Genomic DNA, 24182 nt, shown 5'->3' with positions numbered 1-24182 from the left:
AGGAGACATGGGTTTGATCCTTGGATCAGGAAGATCCCGTAGAGAAGGAAATGGCACCCCATTCCAGTATTCTTGCCTGGGAAATCCCAGGGACAGAGGAGCCTGGTGGGCTACAGTCCATGGGGTCACAAAGAGTTGGACACGACTGAGCAACTAACACTTTCACTTCACTTTTGGCCTCAGGTTTCCTCCTCTACATTTTGAAGACCAACTCCTTACTAGTGTAGGGCCGAGGTGAAAGAGGAAGTCAAGCTTTGGTTTAAGCCAGAAGAGGCAAGAGTGGGAGGATATGGTTTACAGTCTGGCTCAAGCAGTTAGGGGTCAGGTAAGAATTTGGCATCAAAACTGTGGGTACAGATAAGGTAAGGATGGACTTGGATGATGCCTAATGCACTCAGATTCCTGCTACTGCATAAGACCACATGGCAGCATCTGGACAGCACAGGCCAGCATCTCCCATCACCACCTGCTGTTGTCTGTAAAGAGAAAATCATGTGACAAATCACGTGAAGAACTAAATTCAGAAACGCAATTTGTGGCTGCAAAGCACTGTTGCATTGGAGATTCAGCCCAGTGCCTGGCAGCCTGAAGGTGTTGTTCTCAGCTGGGCTCAGCTCTGGACAGTTTACAGACTAGACAGTAACAAATGGCCTCCAAGTCAGCCCCCATCTCCATGGCTCTTGAGGGGAAGTTGGGTGCGGAAATGGCCCTTTGGACAGGGTGCCAGCCAGCTTCGTTAGCCTTCTGTGTTTGAATCTATTGCTGTTTCTCTTGGGATCAGCTGAGGAATGGGAATATATGTCTCCTTCTCACTCATGGCTGCTGGTGGGGGAGAGACTGGCCAGAAATGTTTACTATCTACATCTGCTTCTTTGTAGCTCTTGAGGAATATATGACTGAGCTACAGAAGGTGAGAGACAAAGGTCTGGAGTCATACAGGCCTAAAAGGTAAACCTCAGAAGTAACTACGTACATGGCCCATTCCCCCAATGTGAGTCACTCAGTCATGTCCGACTCTGTGTGACCCCATGGACTGTAGCCTGCCAGGCTCCTCTGTCCATGGGATTCTCCAGGCAAGAATACTGGAGTGGGTTGCCATTTCCTTCTCTAGGAGATCTTCCTGACCCAAGGATTGAACCCTGGTTTCCCACATTGCAGGCAGATTTTTTTTTAACCGTCTGAGCTACCAGGGAGGTCCCCTATGCCCCCAGACCAGTCCCTAACCATAGACAGAGCCATGGGACTCATCCTGGCTAGTGAGCGATGACTCATCATATTCCTTTGCTCTTTGGGCCTACTATCTGAAAGTTTCTAGTATCTAAAAGACTTGGAGAGTTATTGCAAGAATTAAATATACAGTGCATTCAAGTGCCTGCCGTATTACAAGCACTCCAAACACGACTGTTGTCATAACAGGTTGGTTGCTAGGCGGCTCTAGTCATGAGCAGATAATCTTGCTTAGTCCTTATTCTCACTCCTCTAGGCAGCCTGCAGATTTGATGAGCTCATAAACAGAGATCACATGACTTTTGGCCACACAGAATTTTTTTTCCACCTGGTTGCACATAGTTGCTGTGCCCTTTGCTGCCTTTGATGGACATGATAAGAAGCTGCTGGATGTGAAAATCTTTATTGCATATGCTATAATGTTAGCTGCTCAGTTGTGTCTGACTCTGTGCAAGCCTGTAGACTATAGCTCTCCAGGCTCCTCTGTCCATGGAATTCTCCAGGCAAGAATCCTGGAGTGTGTTGCCATGCCCTCCTCCAGGCGATCTTCCTGATCCAGAGATCCAGCCCAGGTCTCCTGCACTGCAGGCAGATCCTCTACCATCTGAGCCACCGGGATGTGCTATAGGAACATTGTCTATAGCTTCACTTAGGGTCCTATCAAGAAAGATGCACTAAGAGATTTTTCTCAGACTCAAGTGGGAAGGAAAACTTGACTTCCCCCAAGGTGTTCCTTCTCCAGTTTTTTCAGTCTTATCATCAGAGAAGACCGAACTCATACTCCCAGGGGTTGGAGGCATACCCCTGAGCAGTATGAGCACAATTTCTGTTTTATGTTAAAAATTCATGTGATGTTTATATTCTTCTCCACTAGACATCCATGTTTAGTTTCAGGGATGTTGTAAATCTTATATCAGCTTATATGCTTGCCTCTGATGTTGACATGAAATTTATGGCTCCTCTTTAATAACGACGGCCAACGGAGATGGACTTCAGCCTGCATCCTTGGCTTGATCTTCTAGTTACTGCGCAATTTCTCCGGCTCTGAATTTAGTTTATTTATAACTTTCTATTTTATGGTATATTTTCTTGTGAATTGGCTCAACTACTTTGTGGATATAAATGGGTTATGAATAAATAAAAGCATTCATATAAACCTTAAAAAAAAAGACTTGACAAGCTTGAAATAATTCCATCTGAGGACACAGACTATGTTCTTGGTTTCCTACATACAGACATCTCACCCCCAACCTCAGTTGAATTGAACAAAAAGAAGGTGTTTAAAATTTTAACAGAAACAACACAAAAAAGCATAGCTAATTTTCTTGTTATCTACAGAAAATCAAAAGTCCTAATTTGAAGAGAATACATTAATAGTGATTTCAGAGGACAGATGTTGGAATCAGCATTTGAAAGAGTGGGTCCACTTCCTTCCTCGGTTTACCAAAGGCAGTAAAGAAAAATATTTTTAACCGCAGTGCTCATTATATTTTCAGCTTCACACATTGGGACAGAAACCATGCAATAGTCATATATATCTTTATGACAGAGATCCAAAACTAAGTTATCTGGTCTTTTGGGGACCCTTAGAAATAGTGAGAGGCTCAAAAAATGCAGAATGAGGACTGCAAATCTGATGCCTGTTTATCTCCTTGTCTCCCCTCCCAAACAACAGCCTCCATGAGGACTGGACCTTGTCTGCACAATTTCCTGGTGTATTCCCAGGGTCCACCATGGTGTTTCCCACGGGAGACACTCAGTAACTGCTTGTGGAATGAGTCATGACTATCTCCCTCCTGTGAGAAGACGTTTGCTGTTTACTAAAGGCCAAAACGTTGCTGGCTTCATTGCTTCTGCTATCATCTCACCTTCACCAAGTAAATTCTGTTTTGTTGCTTAAGGGAAGCATTCCTAAAATGGGATGAGGTTCAGAAGGCCCTTGAACCTCTTGAAAATGTATGTAAAGATTTGTACGTTGGGTACACTTTTGGACAAGAGCATCCATGGTTTTCAGAAGTTTCAAAAGAACTTGTGACTTTGAAGATGTCAAGGACAATTGATGTGAGGGATTAGTCATTTAGTACTCAATTAATGTGTATAGTACATGCTCTATTAATGTGTGTATATTCTAATGGTTGAGATTTTGTGTTTCCCGGTCAGAAAGAGCTGAGTCAGTTATGCAGTCTGACCTAAGAATTTAATCCCTTTAAATTCTCTTAATTACTTCACTTGTGAAATGGGAAAAATAATACCTAACAATATTGTGAGGATTCAATGACATAACATGTAGAATGGTTCACCCATGGCAAGCACTCAGTTAATGGAGCTATTATTTTTGTTAGGGTCAGTCAATTAAACTGTATTTCCGAGACTATTATCACATACTCATCTGGACCGATTCTCAAGATAACAATTTTTGTTCTCTAAAATGAAATAAAATATATCTTTATAAAAGATTATTCTGTTTTCATGTACCATGGAATGATTTTGGAATGTCATGGAGAAAAACACAGAGGGAAAACAGGGAAAGGATTTATCCGTCTTGTGCAGCATCAATGAGGAAGTCAAGATGGACGAAGCAGAACTGGGTCTTTGTTAGAAACATTTCCAGCTTCTTCCTCCTTCCCTCCCACCTTCATTTCTATCACTGTACTATGCATACACCAAAGCATTTTGAGAAATATAGTCAAGTTAGTGTACACCTTTATGAATGCTTCTTTAAAATACAGCTTTGGATTCAGCCGCTCTCTAAATCCACTAATTTAATTTTTGAACAGAGTGTCATCAAAGGAATCACACTAAAGTGGCAAGTTTGATACACTTTTTTTTTCTAATTCTTTGAAAGACTGCTCCCCCACCCCAGTTCCCATTGTGTCCGAGAATAATTTTTTTAAAAGATTTTTGGCGTAACCAATAAAAACCAGCACCTGTTCATGTCAGTGAGGTGACTACCTGTAGTCTATGTGCTCGTGCAATTGCTCAAATTATGGTCCAATTTGTTTCCTTTGAAAATCTCCCAGAACATTTGTGAGACAAAACCATGTCATATAAAAAGTCTTCTTTAGTCTTGATAAGGAAGCCAAGGTACAGTGGAGTGGAGCTTCTAAATATTTTTGTATACTTATTTTTAAAAGCAAAATTTTGAGATAATGTGGTACAAATTACAGTCATACTTAAAAGGTTGTGCTACAAAGGGATATTAGAGCCCATCTATTCCAAACTGCTAATATTTCAAAATTAAAAAATTAAAATCCAGGGACTTCCCTGGTGGTCCAATAACTAAGACTCTACATTCCCAATGCAGGGGGCCCGGGTTTGATTCCTGTTCTGGGAACTGGATCTCACATGGCGAAACTAAAAATCCTATATGCTACAACGAACATCTATTACCTGGCACAGCCAAATAAATAAAAATGTGACTTGGCCAAAGTCACATTACTGTTTTCCCCTTTTCCCTTATGTTAGTGGCAGGGCTAGGATGTGATAGGCTCATAGGCTGATTAGGTAGCAGTTGCTTCACAATTCAGTCAGTTCAGTTTAGTCTCTCAGTTGTGTCTGACTCTTTGCCACTCCATGAACCGCAGCACGCCAGGCCTCCCTGTCTATCACCAACTCCCGGAGTTTACTCAAACTCATGTCCATTGAGTCAGTGATGCCATCCAGCCATCTCATCCTCTGTTGCCTCCTCCTCCTGCCTTCAATCTTTCCCAGCATCAGGGTCATTTCAAATGAGTCAGCTCTTCGCATCAGGTGGCCAAATTCTTGTTGTTCTAACTGTCGCTTCACAATTAATTAATAGAAACAGGCACCTTCTTATCCCATTTTCTGGCCCTTAGATGTCTATCACCTTCTAGCAGGCCCATCTTTTGCATCACTTATTTCCTGAGGGACTTTATAGTCATCTGGTCAAGATAACACATTGTCACCAAACTAATGATGGATTTAAAGCAGCATTTCCCCATGTGCTTCTTCTATGCACCATTCGTTAGTACTCTCTGGGGACAAATAGCTGATGCTTGAATGAATTTGGAAAATGATGGGCTGAACAAATATATTATATATATATATATATATATATATATATATATATATATATATATATATATATATATATTTGCAATCTATAACCTACAATCCTTCTCAGAGCCTTTAATATGTTAACCTGCATCATGTGTGTCTAAGAGTGGGGTAAATATATCATGTTTTCAGAGGTTACTCAACATGGAGCATTCTTGCCTCTCTCCTTAATCCCAGTATCTGAGAGTGAGTGAGGCTTAAGTTATCATCCTTCTAGAGATATTTGCATTTTTCAGATGGGATTTTTATCCCTTATTATTTGTTGAGCTCCTTATTTTCTGTGTCTTAGGATGTAAGATCTTTAAGGCAGGGAGAACGTCCTTCATCTCTAAGTCACCAACACTTAACCCAATACCAGGCACTGTTCCTGGTACACAGAACAAATAGCACAAGATCCATCTACGGTTGCTCAATGAATAAACAAAAAGTGATTTCAAACTCCCTACAGCTTGCTTTCTGGAGATAGAATTTGAGCTATCTAAGGCAACTAACCACATTAGCCGTCTGTTACTCTTCATTTTTTGGATCATCTATGTTACAGTTCTGGGGCAAGACTTATGAATAAAACGCAATAAAGAAAATTATTAAGGAAAAATATTGCATTATCACATCCTCTATCTTCCTTTGATCACTAAAGAAAAGCTAATGTTTACTAGCTTCTGTGAGGTACAATGAGGGCAGTAGGCATAGGAAAACAGAGCTGGGAAAGCAAAACTGGGAAGATTACAGGGATAAGCAATGGGACTTAGAACAATGCAAATGGAAGGAAAGAGAGTTTAGTGGGAGACCAGAACCAGAAGGAGAAGGAAATGGTCAGCGTTCAGTCTACTCCCAAAGAAAAGCAATGCCAAAGAACGCTCAAACTACCGCACAATTGCACTCATCTCACACACTAGCAAAGTAATTCTCCAAATTCTCCAAGAAAGGCTTCACAGTATATGAACCATGAACTTCCAGATGTTCAAGCTGGATTTAGAAAAGGCAGAGGAACCATAAATCAAATTGCCAACATCCGTTAGATCATCGAAAAAGCAAGAGATTTCCAGAAAAACATTTACTTCCGCTTTATTGACTATGCCAAATCCTTTGACTGTGTAGATCACAACCAACTGTGGAAAATTCTTCAACAGATGGGAATACCAGACCACCTGACCTGCCTCCTGAGAAACCTGTATTCCGGTCAGGAAGCAACAGTTAGAGCTGGACATGGAATAACAGGCTGGTTCCAAACTGGGAAAGGAGTATGTCAAGGCTATATATTGTCACCCTGCTTATTTAACTTGTATGCAGAGCACATTATGAGAAACGCTGGGCTGGATGGAGCACAAGCTGGAATCAAGATTGCTGGAAGAAATATCAATAACCTCAGATATGCAGATGACACCACCCTCGTGGCAGAAAGTGAAGAACCTAAAGAGCCTCTTGATGAAAGTGAAAGAGGAGAGCGAAAAAGTGGGCTTAAAGCTCAACGTTCAGAAAACTAAGATGATGGCATCTGGTCCCATCACTTCATGGCAAATAGATGGGGAAACAATGGAAACAGTGACAGACTTTATTTTTGGGGGGACTCCAAAATCACTGCAGATGGTGACTGCAGCCATGAAATTAAAAGACACTTGTTCCTTGCAAGAAACCTTGACAGCCTAGACAACCTAGACAGCATATTAAAAAGCAGAGATATCACTTTGACAACAAAGGTCAGTCTAGTCAAAACTATGGTTTTTCCAGTAGTCACATATGGATGTGAGAGTTGGACTATAAAGAAAGCTGAACCCTGAACAATTGATGCTTTTGAACTGTGGTGTTGGAGAAGACTCTTGAGAGTCCCTTGGACTGCAAAGAGATCCAACTAGTCCATCCTAAAGGAAATTAGTCCTGAATATTCATTGGAAGGGCTGATGCTGAAGCGGAAGCTCCAATACTTTGGCCACCTAATGAGAAGAACTGACTCATTTGAAAAGACCCTGATGCTGGGAAAGATTGAAGGCAGGAGAAGGGGGCAACAGAAGATTAGATGGTTGGATGGCATTACTGACTCAATGGATATGAGTTTGAGTAAACTCCAGGAGTTGGTGATGTACAGGGAGGCCTGTCCTGTGGCAGTCCATGGTGTCGCAAAGAATCGGACATGACTGAGCGACTGAACTGAGAACCAGAGGAGTCTGGTAGCTGGTAGAATTCTTGGTTGAGGGGCAGAGGGGGGACAATCAGGTCTAAGGAAGGGAAGCACCTGTTTTGGATGGAAGAGGAGGATGGCATACATGGGAAAAAGGACTTTTAAGATATTTTCTGTATAACACATAACCACACTCTGACTCACAGTTTCTGCTTTGGAAGCTTCATGAAGGGCAAAATAAAATCTGGAAATGTGTTTGTTTACAGTTTTATTCCACTGTTGGACTTCCCTCTAGAGATTGGGCAATGGGAGACCTAATTATATTATGTTTAAAACTAACAAAAACACATGAGAGAAAAATGGGAATCTATCAAGTGGTCCATTTCTCATGAGAAGGGGGACATCTTCTCTTGTGAAACAACTTTATACACTTCTCATTATCCACTCCCTCTTTACATCTCCCCAGTTGCTTGCAAAAACAAAAGAGTGTGGTTGGAAAGGCACTTTAAAGCTTATTCTTTTAGTTGATTTCATCAATGTATGTACAAAATCATGAAAAATAACGGAAAACTATTTTACAATGCATGCATATCTATATATCATAAAAATAGATTTATGTAAAAGAGAAAGTATTAACAATCCTAATGATCTCATAATCACCAGAAGACTCCTTACCTGTGGACTGCTTTCTCTGGAACAAAAGACCTAGCACAGCAGAATACATTTACTAGGTCCTCTGAAGGGATTTTATATGATTCTGAATCATTCTAAGTTAACACATAATTTTTTAATTATTTTTTATTGATGGATAATTGCTTTACAAAGTTTTGCTGTTTTCTGTCAGACCTCAACATGGATCAGCCATATGTATACATATATCCTCTCCCTTTTGAACCTCCCTCCCATCTCCCGACCCATCCCACTGCTCTAGGTTGATACAGAGCCCCTGTTTGAGTTTGCTGAGCCATACAGCAAATTCCAGTTGGCTCTCTATTTTACATGGTAATGTAAGTTTCCATGTTACTGTTTCCATACATCCTCCCCTCTCCCCATGTCCATAATTCTATTCTCTATGTCTGTTTCTCCATTGCTGCCCTGTAAATAAATTCTTCAGAACCATTTTTTCTAGATTCTGTATATTTGTGTTAGAATACAATATTTATCTTCCTCTTTCTGACTCACTTCACTCTGTATAATAGGTTCTAGATTCATCCACCTCATTAGAACAGACTCAAATGTGTTCCTTTTCATGGCTGAGTAATATTCCACTGTGTATCTATACCACAACTTCTTTATCCATTCATCTGTCGATGGACATCTAGGTTGCTTCTACGTTCTAGCCATTGTAAATAGTGCTGCAATGAAAAATGGGATACGTGTGTCTCTTTCAATTTTTGTTTCTTCAGGGTATATGCCTAGGAGTGGGATTGCTGGGTCATATAACACATAATTCTGATGGTGAACTTCTCATGACATAACTATCCTTTTAATTATAGTTGCTTTACAATGTTGTGTTAGTTTCTGCTATACAGCAAAGTGAATCAGCTTTATGTACACATATATCCCCTCTTTTTTGCATTTCCATCCCATTCAGGTCACCATTCTTGCCTGGAGAATCCCATGGATGGAGCAGCCTGGCAGGCTACAGTCCATGGGGTCGCAAAGAGTGGGACATGACTGAGCAACTTCACTCACTCACTCACTCACTCACTCAGGTCACCACAGAGCAGAGTAGAGTTCCCTGTGCTATGCAGTAGGTTCTCATTAGTTATCTACTTTATACTTAGTATCAGTAGTATAGATATGTCAGTCCCAATCCCCCAATTCATCCCACCCCTACTTCTCCCTTGGTATCCATATGTTTGTTCTCTATGTCTGTTACAGTTTTATTTCACAGTTGCTATGACCCTATTTTTGCTTGGTAAATAAAATCATCTATACCAGTTTTTTTTCAGATTCCCTTTAAGTACTTAAGTGTTAGTTGCTCAGTCATGTTGACCTCTTTGTGACCCCATAGACTGCAGCCTGCCAGGCTCCTCTGTCCATGGGATCTTCCAGGCAAGAATACTGGAGTGGGTAGCCAGTCCCTTCTCCAGGGATATTCCTAACACCAGGATTGAACCCGAGCCTCCTGCATTGCAGGTTGATTCTTTACCATCTAAGCCATCAGGAAGCCCTAGATCCTATGTATATGTGTTAACATACAATATTTGTTTTTCTCTTTCTCACTTACTTCCCTCTGTATGATAGTGCCTGCCCTTGGTTCAAATATGGCCACCACATTTACCCAGGCAAGCATGAGTTCCTGAAATGCAGAGATGGCAAGAAAGCTTTCTTTGTACTGGCAAAGTGGTACTTAGGGGAATGTGCATATTTCTGGCTTGGGTTACCTAAAGCTACCTAGGTAACCTGCTATCATTCACCCAACTCTGAAAACATCCACCTCTGAAAACACGTCTGGCTTTCATCTTTTATTACCATGAGTTCATTTGCTTAATGAAGAGCTCGTGGCAGTTGGAAGGCTCAGCAGAAAGGAAGGAAATAAGGTGGGAAGAATTAGGAACCAAGTTTAATTCAGTTCGCCTAACATTGTTAAGCAACTATCATATACCAAGAGATGGAGATACAAATACAAATAAGATGAGTGTCCTACCCCACAGAGAGGGAAAAGAAAGGAGAAAGGTGAACTAGGTTAGAGATTGAGATGGAAAAAGGGAGAGAGAAGGAGATAAGAGAGAGGTGTTGGAAGGTAAGGCAGAGAAAGGCATCAAGAGAAGCACACAGAAAGGGAGCAATAAGTTAAAGTCAGAGAACTTAGCGACAGAGGAAAAGGAAGGAAATTATGAGGAATGGACCAAAAAAAGAAAAGGAAAAAATAGCCAAAAATGATCCAAGAAAAGTCAGGACAGAGAGGAGGTGGGGTTTGTAGGGGTCTAGTTTTACATCTTCTGAAGAAGTTCACTGACAAAAAAACATGCCCCATTTTCCATGTTCTTCACTTGTATGAATAGAAAGTGGGAGAAAATTGTGCCTTTAGGGTTATAGGGTGTGTAGACAGCTTTAGAAGTTTTATATATTGGGCTTCCCTGGTGGCTCAGACGGTAAAGCGTCTGCCCACAATGCGGGAGACCTGGGTTCGATCCCTGGGTTGGGAAGATCCCCTGGAGAAGGAAATGGCAACCCACTCCAGTACTCTTGCCTGGAAAATTCCATGGACAGAGGAACCTTGTAAACTACAGTCCACGGGATAGCAAAGAGTCGGGCACGACTGAGCGACGTCACTTCACTTCACTTCACTTCATATATGGTCAGTAAACTAAAGTAAAAGGTTCTCACACATTTTGTTTTTGGAAACCTTTTCTGAGGAAAACAAAAACCCTCAAATCCCCCAAAACACTAGATTCTTTGTAAACATGTAATAATGAAAAAAAAAAAGGCGATGAGTGTTTCCTTTCTTTTTCATGTGATTTACATGGTCCTTTTTCCTTTTGGGGAAGGAAGTGTGTCTAATATCAACTGAGGCAATTTATCATATTCAGCAAAGTCATAGTGGCTGTAAGTACTCACTACAATGTTTCCTTGAGAAAGGGAAGGGTGAAGATGGGAGTTTGGAGCAGATAAAATGGTCTATTGTTTATATTTGGTGCATTGAATTGCTCAGTGGATTTTTTTGAGGGAAAAAAAAGTTGGTGTCTTTTAAATACATGGTTGAGAGTGGAGTATATCTAGATGTTTGCTGAACTAGAGAAGTGCCCTTGTATCCCGATCTCTTAGGCAGGTGTTACTTGAAGGCATCTCAACTGATAAAATACAGATAGCTGACACTTGGTCATCACCCAAGAGAGATGGAGATACAGGTGCTGGGGGATGCCATCAATCACGCAGTGATAAGCACTTAAGACTCTCTGGGGTGAAAGTTAATTGTCAGGCCAGGATCTGTCGTGCCATCTCTTTCTGGGGTGTTAGCGTATCTGCGGAGGAACAGACCTGTGTCTTTTACCCAGCTGTGCTTCACATGAAAGTGTTCAACAGTAATAGCCATCATGCTGGTGGGATTTGGTGCTGGGGGAATTCTGTGTGCTGGGAGCTGGAGGGAGGCCACCAATTCATTCCACATATATTATTTCTCCAGGAAACACAGCATAATTGAGGACAATTTTCCACCATGAATTGCATCATTAGCTAACACAGAGAAAGTGAAATGCTGTTAACTTTCTTTTTTTCTTCTGCAAAGCTGATGAGCTGAAGAAAATAGAAATGAAAAGTTTAATGTAATTTTTTTTCCCAAGGATATAGGTTGAAAATCAGAATCAAAACACTTTTACACGGTAATAGAAATCCCACATTTTAATACATTGCCATGCACATAAGGAATCAAGTAATGCTGAATACAAAATAGTCAAATATACAAAAATGATAAAGCAGATTTTCAAGCTTGATAGAGATCATGCTCACAGATACAAGGGGGCAAAAATCTGTAGTTTCATTTCTATCAATTTAGAAAGAATCATGCCCCCACTCCGAAACTCTTTTTGAGGACAACCCAGAACACAGGGAAACATTATAAGAAAAATGTAAAGAAGACCCAAAGGGAATTGGCAAGTTGATAGCTGCTTAAAATATGGAAAATGGTAGTTCAAAATTGTGGTGTGCAATAATTCTTATGTTTAGAGAAAGAAGTTTCTAAACATTGTATGCCCTGGGAACTCAGGGAACTAAAATGAACATCCAACAGAAAAGGCACTCTTATTTTACTACATAACCAGCTTGTGTCCTCCTGAAGTCTAGTCTTGGGAATTTTCTAGGGTGCATAGAGGAAAAAAAAAAAAAAAAAACAACCCACAGTTGTGGGCAATGAATAAGGAAAATATTTAATTAACCACTCTTAGGGGACTAAGAGATTTCAGACTGCTGGTTTAACTACTCACTTAAGGAAGCTATAAAAATGTCCCCCATCTACGTAGGCTTTTGTGTTATGAAATGTGCTTTTATAGCCATGTTTGCTAGTGTTTGTAAAATAGTGAACTTTTTTTTTTTTTGGTTAGAATTTTTCCCACTCATGTGCAACTGAAAGCACTCCTTTTATATTCAGTTCACATGGTGTGATTTTTCTTCCTCTTCCTTTCCTAGCACAAAGACACCAGCTCATCTAGGAAGTTCGATGTGGCTGTTTCCTGTGACCCGCAATTCATCAACTTCATTGGCTTTCTTTAACCTGAGGGTTGGCAATCTTCACCTGCACTCAGCCCAGCCCAAACTCTCTCCCTCAGCTCGGTCACAGCGCTCTAAACCTTTGAGAGGTGGAGATAAACGGTCATCTTGGCCATAGGTTCTGCAGACCAGCCCCCATGTATTGTGTGTGCATACAAAATGCTTAAGTTACCTTTACCTTTTTTATAAGTTGTACCAAAACATCTACTGAAGTTTCTTCCTAAGTAGCATTCCTTCAAATAATTTGGTAGCTTCCCCAAAACGTTGATTGGTATTTTCTTACCATTTCGCTTTTTAGCATCCCAGAATGGACTCAGTAAAAACAGCTATGAGAGAAAGGCATAATACAAGGGAAAGGAACTCACTGATGAAAGCCCATAGCCCTGCTCACCATGATGAATACACAGACATTGGTGATACAGAACAGCTTCTCCCCTTAGCTCAATTTGGCCTCCAAACAACCCTGTCTGCTAAGGCAGAACAGGTAACATCCCAGACAGATGAGCAAAGGCCCAGAGAGACGAGCAATTTCTCTCGAATGCAAGTATTCTTGAATTCAAAGCGGTTTCCCCTTTATCAGAGCAGTGCCACTCTCCACAGAATCCTAAGAATATTCAAGTACAGAAACAACAGTTCAATATTTTCTTTTCTCGGGTATTTTTGATGGATAATATATAATTGTGTTACAATATCGATCTTTTCTAAAATTTTGTGTACAGCTGATTCATTTGGTACCTAACACTATTAAATAGCTGGATTAACTGGAACTACAGCAGGTGTGATAGAGTGACACAAGAATGACAGTGGAATTCGTTTCGAAACATTCGCGCTCCCTTGGCTTTTCAGCAGATGAGTTGCTTCTGTGCCAATCACGACTGAGACAGGGCAGGGTCAAGAAGCTGGCTCTATTCAGCTCTCTGAAATAGGAACTTCCACTTGTTAAATCACGGTCTTCTCAAACCTGGCCGCATAAGGATAGCGTTTTTCGACTGGGGAAGGAGAAGTAGGGGTGTTGGAATCACTCAGAGCCCCTGAGAACCTTCTAATTCTCTTTGAGTGAATTTAAGCAAGTGGAACCCAGACTACCCCAAGTGCGAGGTCCACACTCACTCAGCAAAGAGGCTACTGCTTTTAGAAAGAGAAGGGTGATGTGATGGGACAGTGAGATTATGATGAAAAAGACAAAGGTTCCAGTGTTCAAATGTGAATTCTACCCTCTTGCATGCTCCCATTTCTCTTTAAGGCTTCCACCTATAAACAGGGTCCTTTTGATGTGAAAAAGAACCTGGTTATGGGCTTCAAAACTTCTGCAGCTGGTACACAGGGAAATATTTCTGGTCTTTTCTCAAATGTCTTAAATGGGCATTGGTGTAAAAATGAAGGTGTTAGTTGCTCAGTTGTTTCCGATTCTTTGCAACCCCATGGACTGTAGCCCACCAGGTTCCTCTGTCCATGGGGTTCTCCAGGCAAGAATAGTGAAGTGGGTTGCCATTCCCTTCTCCAGGGGATTGTTCTGACCCAGGGATCAAACCCTGGTCTCTTGCACTGCAGGCAGATTCTTTATTGTCTAGGCTTGCTCAAAAGCTGCGACAGAGTGAGTGGGAAGTGACCAATGCAAACATATAAATGCAGTTGACCGTGGCTTTAAAAAAACACTGAAAATAGATATAAAGAATTAGAATTGATTTAGGGAATCATATCAAGGACCAAGGCAGTACTCAAAATTCAAACTGCATTTTTGGAATTATGCTTGAACAGAGAGTCTATTCAGAAGGGGTCTTTATAACACGTGTGCTTTAGAAGGGATCTTTATAACACGTGTGCTACTTAAGAGGGAGGCAGGGCTGCCCTCTGAGGAGATGGGAGAAGACCAGGGTATGCTTGTGGATTGGAACAGAAGCGACCATCAAGGTATTTAATGGCAGGTGATTTTCTTCAAGCTTATGTCACAAAATCAATACCCCTTCCTCTGAGAGAAGCAATGATCTAAATAATGTGTCTCATTTTAGAATTTTCTTGTGAGTAAAGCATTTGAATATATTTTCATCGGAATTGGGGGGTGGGTGGTGGTGATTAAATACAACCACATGAGACAGATCTGTGGGCTTCGGCACATCCACCCAGCCTAGAATTCCACCTGTAGTAGCTGTGTGTGCTAATGCGCCAAGGCCATGCTTTGGCACATCCACCCAGCCTAGAATTCCACCTGTAGTAGCTGTGTGTACTAATGTGCCAAGGCCACATGAAGGCAACCTATTTATTTCCTTTGATCCAAATGGCTGAAATTTAAAAGGCTATATACAATGCAGAAGGCAACCAGCCTTAAAGATTTTAGGTGTTAGTATCTCCAACTTTGGCTTAATTTAACAGTCTCCTTGTTTACATCAAATGGCTGTTTCAATCACAGTCCTTTAGGCAAAAAGGCCTGGCTTTAAGAGCCTTTCTAAGGCTTCCGTAAATGTTGGAAGTTTGCAAAACAAGACAACGAAACAAACAATGAAACCCCACACCACTGGCTCCCACAGCTGAAAAAGATATTGTATAATCAGAAGTAATGTTTAAATATCTATAACTTCAGCCAGTCACCTGCAATTCAATGCAAGTCATATGGTTACTTTGAAATTTTATGAGGCCTGAGCTGTTGGTGCCTGCTGGTGCTTGATATAATTGCAGAAGGGAACCTCTGAAGTAAGGATGCTTGGGGCTCTGTAAGGTTTTAAATAGCCCTATATGTGGCAATGGAAACTCCAGATTTACAGTGCCTTCTGTACCCCTTTTCTGCTGTTCTGTGTTGGTAATTTCTCAGTCTGTGCTGCTGAGTCAGTCAGGGTTAGTTGTTCAGTCGTTTCCAACTCTGCGACCCCACGGATGGTAGCCCGCCAGGCTTCTCTGTCCATGGAATTCTCCAGTTGAGCAAGATGTCTAAAACCAGTCCCTACTCAGCGGCACATTTATCTGTCACAGGCAAATTTCACCCTGAAAAGGCCAGATCTTAGTGCTTGCCGCACTTGCCCAGAATTTTCCCTGCAGAGCCAAGACGATGGTCAGAGGAAGCCAGGGTGCCATGCTCCTAGCCATCTTCCCAATGAGCTCTCCAGGGAAGACTCTATTTCGTGCTTTTCATTAAGGGCTGGTGTAACCTCCTTGGCTAATTTTTCCTTAAGCTTACCACAGGTGGTTCACCTTCAAAAGAAGGCTCCCCATCTCCTTCCTGGAGTGTCACCAGAGCAAAACCATGCAAACACAGTTCTCTTTGACCTTGAAGCTGTGTCTTAGAGCCAGGAATATTTCACATTGATAAAGCAGAACTCACAAGTGAGTTCTCTGGCTACGGGATGAGATGCACATCTCAGGAGACTAAGGAGAAGGACCTGCTTGTCTTTGAAACTGAGTCCCCGGCTGTGTCCTGAGCAGATGCATCTCCTGGGCTGTCCTCTCTTGTGATCACACGGCCCTTGTTTTGATTATCGGCACTGACCTGCCATCACCACCACCAGCCCCCCACCTCGCCCCCAGATCAGAATCCTTGTCCCAGTGTTGTTTGGGCAACTAGCTTTCACCAAGATCAAACTTAAGAAGGAATTCTTTGTCAGTCCTGGGGAAAAAAGGTGACAACTATGATTCTCTGTTTGAGTTCTTTATAGAATACTTGAAATCTACCCAAGGAACCATGTGAAAAGAAGAAAGAGATTAAAAGGAAAAAAAACACACACAAAAAAGCAAAAAAGTGAGGTGGAGGGGGTGTGGGAGAGGTGAATAAAAACAGCCTTTAAGGCATAGAAGAATTGATGTCTTTTTAAAGATTAAGTTTTTAAAAAGAGACGACAGGCAGCTTTAAGTCTAGTTGTCAAGTAACAAAATTACTCTAAAGAATGCAGAGGAAAGCATCACAAAGAATGAAGCTGCTAAGCACAGGAAGTGGAGGTTTTGGTAAGAGAAAGTACTAAGGGGTCTTGAAAACTTTTCTTCCATTAGACTTGTATTGTTCCTATCCCAAAACAATTACGTGACATTTGCAGACAAAGAAAGCTTTTGTAAGAAACAAGGGAGTGCATCTATTAGAGGTTTTAACCCTTCGTTTATATTCTCACGTAAGGTTGATATTCCTTTCCCTTTGAAGGTTAAAAAAGAGGCTTAATTCCCCCAGAACGAAGGACTGTTCACCTCCGTCTGGGCAACTGAGAAGGGACTCTGGAGGGAATCCGGGTTATTTCTCTATAATCTGGAGGTAGAAGTGGATGGCGCAGTTACACACCTCACAGAGCCTAAGCAGGGAATCAGACATGCCATTACCCACAAGAAAGCTGATAGTGTCTCTGTCCCCCAGCTGCGTCTTAAACTACTCGGGTGATGTGCTTTTTACCCTAGCAGAACCACCGATGCTCTGCATATTTAAATTCAGTTCTGGAGCCCGAACTGAGCTTATCCGCCTTGGCACCCCCAGAGAGTCTGATAAGTATTTGTTTCTGTTCATTCCCAAGAGTGCCTTTCCTGTGTGAGTGTAGGGGCCAGACTTTTAATAAAAGGTGCAGCACAAGTTCAAGTAAGAGGAAAAGTTAACGCATCAACAGTTTACAGCCCTTAGACATCAAAGCCTTTATAGTCTTCCTTCCCACTTCCTGCCTCCTACTAAACAAAACTCGACAGAGCCATCTCTGGGAGGTCAAATGTCCTACACGCATCTTGGGAAGAAGGAACAACACAGCAGGAAGTAGCCACGGGCAACTGTGGGTCAGCACAGAGCAAAGAATCCCGACGCTGAGAAGGAAATCGCTTCTCCAATTTTGCTGGTTTAGGTCATGACTGTTCTGGTTTTAAGCCACCACACTTCCAACACCATGCCCTCAAATGATTTCAAACAGAGGTTGACAGTTTGGAAAACAGTAGCAGTTCATATGCAAATATGTGGTACGTGCCAGGAATTAAGGCATTTTTAGAGAAGCCATCTTCAATGGGCTCTTTCACTGTCTCCATCTTTGCCCTCTCTTATTTCCACCTTCACCCACTATCTTTAAATAACCGTCCAGTACACTTTGACTCAAAAGAAAAGGGCTAGACAACTCTACTTATTTACTTGTTCATCACATATTTTGCAAAAGCCAAAGTAAGGATGAATCACCACCATTTAATGAATATCTATCTGCTCCATAAAGCATGTTCGGTTTTCCAGGGGTGTTAACAGTCATTAACGTTCCCAGCTAAATCAATGCATTCCCAGCTACAGTATCTCAGCACCTGGCAGTAGCTCTGTTGAGTTCCTCAGGCCCAATTCTGTATCCCCAGGACTAGTTATAGAACTGGGCTTCCAGAGATGTCAGCATAATGACGAATGGCTGTTTCTGTATAGGGATGGGAATATAGGTGACCAGGGTGGGTATCAAGAGAAGCAACTGAAACTTGCTTTGGGAAGCGCTCATCAGCTAAATCTGGGTGCTGGAAGGGTTGGCGGTACATAACGGGTGCAAATACGTGGCCTGATGCTGTCCATTACCTCCCCCTCTGCCGTCTGCTTCCTCAGTCACGGGAACTGTGTGCAACTGTCTCCCCTACATTGCTCTGGAGAGGTGAATGCTGTCTGAATTCAGTTTTCACTGTGGAAAAGGTGGGGTTGGGATAGTGTTTGGGAGGAGGAGATATAAGGGCAGGGAGAGTCTACCTTGTAAACCATAGCGCCCCAGCTCAATGCTTGGCACATAGTAGATGCTCAATAGACACTTGATTTCTAAAGAAAGGAAGAAACAAAGACTGGAGTGAGCTCTGCTGTTGGAATCGAACCTCAGGAGATGGGTGGTGGAGACTGAGGTGGCCAGGGGCATTGGCAGCCAGGCTTTGGCCTCTTCATTTTGGATCTGTAAAGAATTACAGTGTTGGTCCTGATGTTGACCCACCAAAGGGCCAGATCTTGGTGGTGACCGAAGCTCCTGTGCGTTCCCACTTGGAAGCCCCCTTCTTTGGCACCACAACCTGCAGGCTCACAGTGAGGCATCTGGCCCGGTGACTCACCCGAATCACCTTTGGATCTCCCTCCTTCTCTGTCAAGCTTCCAAATCTCAGGCAGGACGTTTTCTAATGGGCTGTGCATTTCCTAATACCCCCAGGGGAGGAAAGATGTGGGGAGAACAGACAATGAGTGTGTGTCTGGTGACCCTCTAAAATGCCAAGCTTGCTTGTGCTGGCTGGGTCCCAGGGTTGTTACATGTATTTAAAGAAAAGTCTCCTATGCCTGCGAGCCACAGACTGGGATTGTGGGCACACAGAACATACTTGGCTGAGTTTCTGATTCAGTCAACTTTACATTTTCAGGGGGGAAAAATGCCTAAAGCATGATATAGGGTCAGTCAACATGAACATTCCTCTAATTCCTAAAGACAAGCAATAACTGGGCTGACTGGCATCCAAGGACTGTGCTTTGTTGTAAAACATAGTAAAAAATATTAGTTGTGGGTATAATTCCAGATAGGATTAAAAAGGAAGAAAGCTAGTGTGTGGTTGGAAACTCTTGCTTCCCTAGACATACAAGGGGTCACGCTATTTTTCCCTCTTTAGAGAACTGAGATCAACACTTGACCTAAAGCGTTTTCCAAAGTGTTAAAGTCACACCCCTTTATTCTGCTGTCCTCACTATCAATGCACCATAGTCTAAGATGAAAATATGGCCATTTCCCCCCACTTTTGGTGAAAGAACTCTTCTATAGAAAGAGAGACTATGTACACTGGCCAATTAGAAAGAAGCCTCCTGTGTTTGAGTGTGTGGATGTGCTTGTGCTAAGTTGTGCCCAAGAAGAAGAAAGAAGAGGAAACGACCACCATTCCCCAGGCCCACCTTTATGTCCCTTTGGTGCTGTAAGAAATCCAGTAAAGTGTCAAGAGATTAAGTCTAACAGTATTGTGGCCATATTTACCAATCTGTCCCAAACTATGGGGTATATGCTGAGAGTGGAGTCTTGCCTTGGACAGTCTGAGCCAAAATAGGACAAAATTTATAAGAAAGAAGAAAAGACTTGTCTTCTCACATGTACTGAACGTGCTGATGCGTTTCGGTGTAGGGTTATCATGTAAAGTGCTGAAGAGTTGGACAGACTACCTTTAGACACCATAACTAACACAATCGAGACATGTTTATATTCCTACCAGGGCATAATATTGTGAACACTTCCACTGAGATTGCAGGACTGCTGTAATTTTTTTTTTCTAACACATCATGCCATCTGCACACATAATAAAATAATCCAGTAGTTGCCATGCTAAAACAGGACCTGTAGTGAAGGGCACAGACAGCTCCCCAAAGGGAGCCTCAGTTATGCACAGTGATGAAAACTGGAAGCAATTTTCCAGCTAATGGTCTGCCAATGACCACTTGGAACAGGTTGGCACTGTATATTATGCACCTCATTTAAAAATCCAGAGCAAACTAAGATTTTCCAAAGCCCGTAATCTTGACTGAATGGGTGGCTTTTCAGTTAATCTGGTTAATCTGTCAATGCTCCAAGGATATCTTCTGGCAGTGCCATGAGTTAGTCTTTCTGTGAGGAACAGGCCATGTTCGTATTGACTGGCAGGACAGCAGCTTGGAAGGCTAACTGCATTTATGGAGAACCCTCGGCTGAGGCTGTAAGAGGAAAAAGAAGAAAACATGATAAATTTCTTTATATTCCCATATTCTAGTATGTAGCAATAATCATATTCAAACAAACTTCAACATCCTTAGGTCAAAGAGAAAGCTCTAGTGGAGGTAATGGTGATTCAGCTTCAAGGCAAATACAGTGATGGGCTGTATTCTTGGAACGTCCTTCCTTTTTTTTCCCCCAGAGCGTGGAAGATATCTGTCTCAGGGACACGCGAACGTGAATGCAAGGAAGGGGAAAACCAGATCCTTGGAACTGGCATTTGGCCCTATGACAGGGCTGTGGTTTGGGAACCCATGCTGTACACTGTGGGGCTTCATGCATTTACTTGATCTGGAAGATCAGATTGGGAATGGTGTGGAAGCATTTCAGGGGGAGTAATGTGTATAGTTGGTAGCCGGGGGCACTTCATTCTGCACTAAGAAGCTTTCCCAGGATAAAACCCAGAAGGAAATATTGGAAGCAGTATGGGTGGAGGTCCTGCCTTCGTTAGCTGAAAAGGCAGACTGGCTGAGTAGGTTAGCGATTAGGTAGAGAAAGTCATTAAAACCTGAGCACATTGAACTACTTGAATGGCAAACGTGCTCTTGACCTTGGCAATGCTGGTACAGATATATTTGTCTAATTTTTCAAACTTCATTTTCTAATTGCCTTTTATCTCAGTACTCCCTACAGATCTTATACAATATACACAGGTATATTAGTGTATATATATACACTAATTAGTTAATAAAAGAGCACAACTGAATATTTTGCTCAGAAAAATATTTTGGTATTAGCTTAATTTAATACCCCAAATTATTGGGCAATGGAGAGAAATCAAAAGTTCTTACTGTTAAAAAAAAAAAAATTCCTAGGCTTTAAAACAGGCTTTTCAAAACATGAGAGAATGTACAGTTTATAAGTAAGTGTTTCATTCAAACTTATGATTTTTGAGACAAAAGGTGCTCTTTCAATGCATTAAATATAAAACAATATACACTACTGATAAGACTGTAATAAAAGTAGAATATTAATATATTGCTGGTGGCATTGTAAGCTAGAAAAATAATGTCAATTTATCTAAAAAATATTAAAAATTCACATTCATTGACTCTGTTCCCATTCTAGGAGTGCATCCTAAGGAAATACTTTTTAAAAAATGAAAGAAGTTATATGCACAAATGTGCAACCCAGAGGTTATTTATAATAGTGGAAGATGTAGAAAGCAACCAGTTTCCTATTGTTAAAAATTTAGGTTAAGTAAATTATAGTACATTAATAAGATGAATGATTACATGGCCATTAAAGTAATAATGATGATGATGCTGTGGCAAAATGGTGAGCAGTTGCGATAGACCACAATACAAAGCTTATGTCCACACGGCTATTTTTAAAGTGGATAACCAGCAAGGACCTACTGTAGAGCACAGGGAACTCTGCTCAGTGTTAACTCCGCTTATGTACCAACCTACATGGGAAAAGAATTTGAAAAAACCAAAGACCACAACAGACACAAGTATATGTATCACTGAATCACTTTGCTGTACCCCTGAAAATATCACATTGTTAATCAACTCTGCTGCTGCTAAGTCGCTTCAATCGTGTCCGACTCTGTGTGACCCCATAGACGGCAGCCCAACAGGCTCCTCCTGTCCCTGGGATTCTCAACTCTACTTCAAAATAAAAAGTTAAAAAAAACTTACATATATGTATAGAAAAGAAATGTAGGGAAAAGTGAAGGCTTTAGGACTTTGATTTATTGTTGTCATGATGTTTTACAAAAGAACAAAAAAATTCAGTTCACAAGGGTGCAACTTTGATCCATAAGCCTTGGCTAACTAAAGCATCCAGTTATTTTCATTCACTAACACTACTAAGAAAAGAAATATTTATAATTCGATTAAGAGACAACATTCTAGCATTATTAAAGGGGGTTAGAAACTGATGCAAGTAAAAATCTTTTATCCAAGTCAATCCTTAAAGGAACTGTATAGCTGGAATGTACAGAAGGAAATGGCAAACCATTCCAGTATTCTTGCCTGGAGAATCCCATGGATGGAGGAGGCTGGTGGGCTACAGTCCATGAGGTTTCAAAAAGTCAGACACAACTGAAGCGGCTTAGCACGCATGCAAGCACACACGCGTAGCTGGAATAGCAGATTTCTAGGAATCTGACATTACATGGTATCACTCAGACGTTTGCTAAAATCAGCTCTGGAAAATGTGTGACCTTGAAAAAGAATTATGAAGAATAACATAAATTTAATGCATCCATCTCTCCTCCTAAATTTTTGACGGTGCTACCACATCTTATTGTGTGCCTTCCTAATGCAAAGTGCTGTGCCACATATACAGAACATGCTTAATAAATGGTTGTGAAATAATGAAGAAGAAAGTGATGTTGGAGAAGGAGAGGTTTTTCTCTTTTTTAGGGCTTACTTCAATATCTAATTTTACTGGAGACTTAATCCTGTGGTTGGGGCTGCAAATGAGTGGGAATTGTGTCTGTTTATTTCTCAAATCTAAGGACTACTTGGGCTTCCCAGGTGGCACAGTAAAGAATCTGCCTGCCAATGCAGGAGATATGGGTCCAATCCCTGGGTGGGGAAGATCCCCTGGAGGAGGGCATAGCAACCCACTGCAGTATTCTCGCTTGGAGAATCCCATGGACAGAGGGGCCTGGCGGGCTCCAGTCATGGAGTTGCAAAGAGTAGCAACTCTTTGCACATGAGGACTCAGGCACAGGAGGACTACTCAAGGAACATGTGCATCCCAGAAATGACCACGTGTGGATCTGCAGCTAGTGAACAGTAAGAAGCTCCTGAGTCTTTTTTTCAACATTACTATTGAATGGTTTAGGCATCCTGGGAGCTATTTCCTTCCTTAGTGCAATAGCTTCAGAGTCCAGCATGAGCAGGGCCACATCAGAGTCCAGTGATTGAAGAGCATGAGTTACTGAATCAGGCAGATCTGGTTGATATCCCAGGCCATCACTTAGCAACTACAGGATATTGAACACGTGAGTTTCTCCAAACCTCAACATCCTCACCTTTAAAATTGTGATCATGATTCCCACCTCACTGGGTTGACGTAATGCGGAAATGGGTTCACAGCAAAAGTTCTTTGCATGGTGTTTGGTGAACAGTCAATATCTGCTAAGTGATGGGTGCTTATTATTATTACTACTGAAACTTCTCAAAATTCCCTTGAGAAACTAGAGATACGATTAGGTCAGTGTACTAATGCCACAGCTAGGGGTCAGGAAGCAGAAACAACACGGCCCCGAGGCCAAGCCTTTGCCCCCTCCAGTGATGGGTAACATTCCCCTCACCTGCCAAGGCCCCAGTGAGTGCAGCTGCCTTCCCCTCTCACCCAGATTACTGCCGATGCCAACAGTGTTGTGATAAGGACAGTTTATAACAGACACTTGAAAGGCAGGAAGACGCTGGCTCTGGAGACAAAGGCCAGCCTGGAGAGGATTCCAGAACATGCCTGGGACTGAGAGTGTCCAGTGTCCCCTCCCCCTACTCCAGCTGCAAGGGAGTGTTCGGGAAAAAGAAAAGATGGTGTGTGCGGGCAGCACTGTCTTTCACGGGTTGGAGAAGAAAGAAGATTTCGTCTCTTAAAAGGGTTGTTCAGTGTCTTCCATTCAACCAGAAGGGCCATATCTTCTATCTGAAAGTGTCTCTCCTATGACTCATGTTTGAGGACTTCAGGGTGGGCCTGAATGCACTCTGATAATTTATAGCAGGTGTGAGATGCACCGTCCAAAGGAGGGAGACCCAGAGTTGCCTCCACAACAATCAATAAGAACCAGAACTGGGCTTCCCTGGTGCCTCGGTGGTAAAGAATTCACCTGCCAATGCAGGAGACACGGATTCAATCCCTAGTTCTGGAAGATCCCATATGCCTTGGAGCAACCAAGCCCGCATGCCACAACTATC

The 24182-nt window shown here is 41.9% G+C and overlaps 1 protein-coding gene across 1 annotated transcript in view; it reads right to left on the bottom strand.

The window, feature by feature from the left end:
* Positions 1–19878: 19878 nt before the first annotated feature.
* The window catches only part of SAMD12 (sterile alpha motif domain containing 12), a 395367-nt gene continuing 391063 nt past the window's right edge, over positions 19879–24182 (bottom strand). The window contains exon 5 of the mRNA XM_068983432.1: positions 19879–20240. Within this exon, the coding sequence (XP_068839533.1) occupies positions 20218–20240 (23 nt within the window). The 3' untranslated portion in view covers positions 19879–20217. The remainder of the gene's footprint in view (positions 20241–24182) is intronic.

This window comes from Capricornis sumatraensis, chromosome 11 (genome assembly GCF_032405125.1).
Source record: "Capricornis sumatraensis isolate serow.1 chromosome 11, serow.2, whole genome shotgun sequence".
Classification (NCBI taxonomy): domain Eukaryota; kingdom Metazoa; phylum Chordata; class Mammalia; order Artiodactyla; family Bovidae; genus Capricornis; species Capricornis sumatraensis.
This window is presented reverse-complemented; position numbering and strand designations above follow the sequence as displayed.